The 5,889-nt window shown below is 46.7% G+C and overlaps 1 protein-coding gene across 2 annotated transcripts in view; it reads right to left on the bottom strand.

The window, feature by feature from the left end:
- Positions 1 to 4,126: 4,126 nt before the first annotated feature.
- LOC119302817 (translation initiation factor IF-2-like) overlaps positions 4,127 to 5,889 on the bottom strand; it is a 7,198-nt gene continuing 5,435 nt past the window's right edge. Inside the window, exon 2 of one of the 2 annotated variants that reach the window (XM_037579858.1) lies at positions 4,127 to 4,690. In XM_037579858.1, the coding sequence (XP_037435755.1) occupies positions 4,628 to 4,690 (63 nt within the window). In that variant the 3' untranslated portion in view covers positions 4,127 to 4,627. Of the gene's footprint in view, positions 4,691 to 4,752; positions 5,082 to 5,889 lie in introns of those variants that run through there. The other variant, XM_037579857.1, reaches the window with a different exon arrangement.

Raw genomic sequence — 5,889 nt, 5'->3', positions numbered from 1 at the left:
GCGTGTCTCCCTATCTCGTGGACGACTCGGGGACCCCCCTAACTTGTTCCTGGCGCCAAAATTCCTATAAATACAGAAACCCCTGAAAATAAACCTAGATCGGGAGTTTCGTCGCCGCAAGCCTCTGTAGCCACCAAAAACCAATCGGGGCCCCATTCCGGCACCCTGCCGGAGGGCGGATCCATCACTGGTGGCCATCTTCATCATCCCGGTGCTCTCCATGACGAGGAGGGAGTAGTTCACCCTCGGGGCTGAGGGTATGTACCAGTAGCTATGTGTTTGATATCTCTCTCTCTGTCTATCTATCTATCTATCTCTCGTGTTCTTGATACGGCACGATCTTGATGTATCGCGAGCTTTGCTACTATAGTTGGATCTTATGATGTTTCTCCCCCTCTATCTCCTTGTAATGGATTGAGTGTTCCCTTTGAAGTTATCTTATCGGATTGAGTCTTTAAGGATTTGAGAACACTTGATGTATGTCTTGCATGTGCTTATCTGTGGTGACAATGGGATATTCACGTGATCCACTTGATGTATGTTTTGGTGATCAGCTTGCGAATTCAGTGACCTCGTGAACTTATGCATAGGGGTTGGCACACGTCTTCGTCTTGATTCTCCGGTAGAAAGTTAGGGGCACTCTTTGAAGTTCTTTGTGTTGGTTAAATAGATGAATCTGGGACTGTGTGATGCATATCATATAATCATACCCACGGATACTTGAGGTGACATTGGAGTATCTAGGTGACATTAGGGTTTTGGTTGATTTGTGTCTTAAGGTGTTATTCTAGTACGAACTCTAGGATAGATCGAACGGAAAGAATAGTTTCGTGTTATTTTACTACGGACTCTTGAATAGATTGATAAGAAAGAATAATTTTGAGGTGGTTTCGTACCCTACAATAATCTCTTCGTTTGTTCTCCGCTATTAGTGACTTTGGAGTGACTCTTTGTTGCATGTTGAGGGATAATTATATGATCCAATTATGTTATTATTGTTGAAAGAATTTGCACTAGTGAAAGTATGAATCCTAGGCCTTGTTTCCTAGAATTGCAATACCGTTTACGCTCACCTTTATCACTTGCTACCTTGCTGTTTTTATATTTTCAGATTACAAAAACCTATATCTACCATCCATATTGCATGTGTATCGTCATCTGTTCACCGAACTAGTGCACCTATACAATTTACCATTGTATTGGGTGTGTTGGGGACACAAGACACTCTTTGTTATTTGGTTGCACGGTTGTTTGAGAGAGACCATCTTCATCCCACGTCTCCCACAAATTGATAAACCTTAGGTCATCCACTTGAGGGAAATTTGTTACTGTCCTACAAACCTCTGCACTTGAAGGCCCAACAACGTCTACAAGAAGAAGATTGTGTAGTAGACATCAGTACATTCTGCTTACCGCATGCTACTGCAAATAAAACACAGTCGGGAGGCCAGGCTGAATGAACAAGGTGGATCTTCTACCGTGCAGAGTGAGAGCGATCATTGGAGCAAAATTTAGCCTATTGAGGTCCCCTTGAAGTTAAAGACATTTGTGTGGCGGCTTGCAAGACAATCCATGCCAACTGGGGAGCTATTGAAACATCGACACACATGTCAACTGAAGATACATGTCACCTGTGTGGAGCGGGGGATACTTGAGAGATGCCATGTTCACGTGCCCGATGGCTGCCAGTGTTTGGGGCCAAGCGCTAGAGGACCTAGTACTTCAACTGGTCGACAGGCAGGAGGAAGGATCTAGGGAGTGGCTCTTCACGCTCCATGATATTCTGGACAGGGATTCTTTCGTGCGGCTGACTGTTACCATATGGGCTATTTGGGGAGCACGGAGGAAAACGATCTATGAAGATATATATATCAATCTCCGCATTCTGTCAATGGATTCATCACAAGCTACCTTGCTGAAATTCGGGCTATCAACTCCAAATGTTGAAAGCCGGTTGTTCCGTCTATCCTGAGACCAAACCGATGGCAGGCATCGGAGGAGGGATGCGTTAAGGTAAACATTGACGCTGCAGTTTTGAGCCATGTATGGTGCAGTGGGGGCGGTCTGCAGAAGTTCGGAATGAATTTTCTTGGGAGCCTCGGTGCTGGTTCTTAGATATATTGTAGATCCACAGACACCGGAGGCGATTGCAATCAGGGAAGCTTTAGCTCTATCAGATGATCTTTACCAAAGACGTGTACATGTGGCTTATGATTGCAAGGTGGTGGTTGAGGACCTGAAGAAGGAGAACTCGTCAACTTATGGTGCTATCATGCATGAAATCATACATCACTCTTTGGATTTTGCTTTTTGTAAATTTAGTCATGAGATGACGAGGTCGAATGTTGAAGCTCACAACTTAGCGAAGTATGCTTTATCGATCGGGGGTGGCCGCCATGTGTGGTTGGGACACCCTGGAGACCTTCCATCCATCCCTGTAAACATTGTGATGAATTAATAAAAGCTTTGTGAGGTTGTCTAACAAAAGAGTGCTTGGCTACATGTTTTGTCTCGACTTGTTGTCTAAGAGCATCTACAACCGGACTTGACAAATCCGATCACCTAAACGCCCGCGGACGCACCCGGTAACCGGTCACGCCTCAAATTAGCCACTCTGCATCCGACTCCCATATTTTAACCCTAGATCCATACAAAGCATGCAAAATAACTCCTGCGTATTACATACTACGTACTACCCTACCTAATCTTCGTCATCGGAGATTTCCACGACGTCTGTGCCTGGCACCGGGTGGACGGGCACGTAGGAGGGCTCCGGCCAATCCTCCTCCTGCTCGACCTCATCCATGTAGGCGAGCATCTTTGCCTCCTTCGCGGCCTGCTAGGCCTCCATCTCCTGCCGGTGACGGCGTCTGGGATCCGTAGTCGACTCCCAGTGGAGGGAATCGAGGATCGCCTGCTGCTCCGCTTGCAGATCCACGTCGCCAGCTTCCCCCACATCCTCCTTCGGCTCATCCTCCTCGTCGTCCTCCTCCAACTGCTCTTCCTGATCCGCTGCATCCCGAGGTAGCCCCGCGGCGATCCAGGCTTCGCGCCTTGCCCGGATCTGGTCAAGGAGCTCCAGCCGGTGCTTTGGCATTAGAAATGGGTAGCTCCTCACCCGGCGGAGTGGGGGCATGGCTACTAGGCGGACGAGGAGTGGAAAGTGGCGGCCACGGCGGATAAGTGGAGGAAAATGTGGATGGTAGGGTTTCGGTGCCGGTGGTTGACTTAAATAGCCAGGCTAGGCACTACGCGGCCCGCCGGAGTGGCGCCACGTGGTACATCGGCCCGACGGAGGAGATGAGGTTCGGACGTGGGACATCGCCGTCAGTCCGACGTGGCGGGCGCGCCTGGGTGCCCCCATATCCACCCCATATTTTGGCTGGATATAAGGGGTGCTGGCCAGTCCGGACGTTTGAGGCCTGTTTGAGGCGCCCGTCTGGGTCACGGTGACAAGGCACCAAATTGAGAAGAATTCTTGACGAAAGTACCCTTAACTAATTAGGTAATTATCAGCTTAATTAGCGGCAACTAAATAACTGGCGACATAATAAAAAGCAACTAAATCTTGCTGTGCCAGAGTAAAATCAATCCATGGCATGAGAGGGAGAAAGAAATGCGAGCGCATGCAAATAGGAGAGAGAATTTTATTTTACTACCTTCCTATTGGAGACTACGTACTACTTTCTATCTAAGGCATGTACTGGATAGTGATAGAGCACCCACTAAAAAAATGAGAGAAAAAGATAAATACATATTACATTGTGAAATTTTTGCCAAAAGGAAATACACATTACTTATTATATACAACAGACAGACAAAGTAATAGACATATGAACTTTGCGAGGGAGAATATAGATAACTAGTATACCACCGTCCCAGTTGAAGGAACAATATACGACATGATTAATGCAAGGAGAAACCCAACCGCAAAAAAAATGCATAGAGAATTTTTTTTTCAAAAAAAAGGTTAACTCTCGGCCTCTGCATCAGAATGATGCATACGGCCATAAAGGCACGGAGAAATGCACTCGCAAAAAAACGCACGGAGAAATATACGAGGGTAGAACGACTAGCGAGTGAACTTGCACTGTGCTGCAATGCACATTGATGTTGACGCTTACATTCGAGTTAATAGACCATCCATTTCATGGAGAGACAATTTGCCCATGAGTTGGATCTTGTTGATTCAGGAGCATATATGCAAATTACACGATGAGACAAAATCAAGACATGTAACTATATAGGATCACACACACACGCACGCACACACAATCTCTCTCATCTAGCTCTAAGGATTCATGCGTACCATATATAGAGTGCTATTTGCTTTGGTTCGAAGCAAGCTTGGTAATGAGCTCGTTCAAAACAGAGGGATTAGTCCTGGTCAAATACTTCCAGCCATTAGTTTCCATTATTCTTTGCAGGCATGAGAGGGATTGGGCTTGGATGAACCTCAAACATGCCTCTTTCAAACCGTGACAATGGTGTCGCTCGGTCAGAGCAAGAGTGGACCCCACCGAGCTCACGCGTACCTCCTCGGACAAGTGCTTTTCACATATGAACTTGAGCTGCTCGAGGTCATATCTGTCTGCCGCTGCAAACAAGTCTTGTAGCCATTCCAACCTCATTGCATCCTCTTCTTCAACGTCTTGAGCTTCGTCCTCCTCCATGTCATCCTTCTCCATTTCTGGAAACGAGTCAGTGTAAATGATGCTGAGCAAAGTGCTGAATATGTTTTTTTGACGGGAAACTACAGCGGGCTTACGCTAGCCTGAACTTATATTAGCCAGGGAGAGATGACAACATTCAGATAGTTACATAGGATGAAGAAAAGAAAGATTACAAGGGGTCAGCCCCCAACAAATGGCAGATGATAAGCTAAATTCTCGTAGATAAGTGATACAACATGGAACCCCAGTCCTTTAGAAGGGTCTGCTTGACCGCATTTTTGCAGCGATTAGACCAGAACACAAGATCCTCTCCAGATCGTCGTAGAGTGACATACAGATCCTCATCGTGAGCACGGAAGACCATAGCATTTCTCCGCTTCCAAATAGACCAAAGAATGGCAAAGATAACTGTAGAACGAACTTTATCAATTGAGGGGTTAGACCAAATATCTTGAATATGTTCGACTTCTGGAGGCCGAAGAAGAAGAAGATTGTCCCAAAGCAACTTGATGGAGTGGCAGTTCAACAGTAAGTGACTTGTGGTTTCTCGCTCATCGCAAAATGGGCAAGTATCGGAGCTTGACATCCCATGCCGGAAACGCCGATCATTTGTAAATAGTCTGTCCCGGAAGGCTAGCCAAGTGAACAACCGACACCTATTTGGAGCATAGTTCTTCCAAGTAGCCGTGGCGTACCTGTCCTCCGGCCTAGCTGCAAACACAGAAGCATATGCTGATCTTGCCGAGATCGGCTTGTTGTCGATACGTCCAACACGACGGTCAGCCACTAAAGGGTTCCGAGTTACAGTGGCAATCATAACACGCAGCGCGGCAAGTTCCTGTTCCGCAATCGAGGAAATCCTGGGGCGAAGGTCCAAACACAAAATCGGATCACCTAGAACCCTAGCCACCGAAGCATTCGGCCTAGTAGAGTGAGAGAAAATAGCAGGGAATCGAGAAGCAAGCGTATTGTCGGTCAACCATACATCAAGCCAAACTTTGGAGATATCACGGTATAAATTCAAACCTTTAGAGAGGTCTTTCCAAACCAAGGAATCAAGAGGAGAGGCGTCACCAAGGTCACGGTTATTGGACCAGCCATATAATGATGCCATCCTGGACTCCCAGGGGGGAGAGTTTGGGCAGTGATTTTTTGCTAGATGTTTGAAAAGGAGACATAGGTTTTGAGAGCGCAAACAGGTGAAGCCGAGATCCCC

The sequence above is a fragment of the Triticum dicoccoides genome, chromosome 5A, assembly GCF_002162155.2.
Source record: "Triticum dicoccoides isolate Atlit2015 ecotype Zavitan chromosome 5A, WEW_v2.0, whole genome shotgun sequence".
NCBI lineage: Eukaryota > Viridiplantae > Streptophyta > Magnoliopsida > Poales > Poaceae > Triticum > Triticum dicoccoides.
Note: the sequence above shows the minus strand (reverse complement) of the source record. Positions and strands in the feature narration are given on the sequence as shown.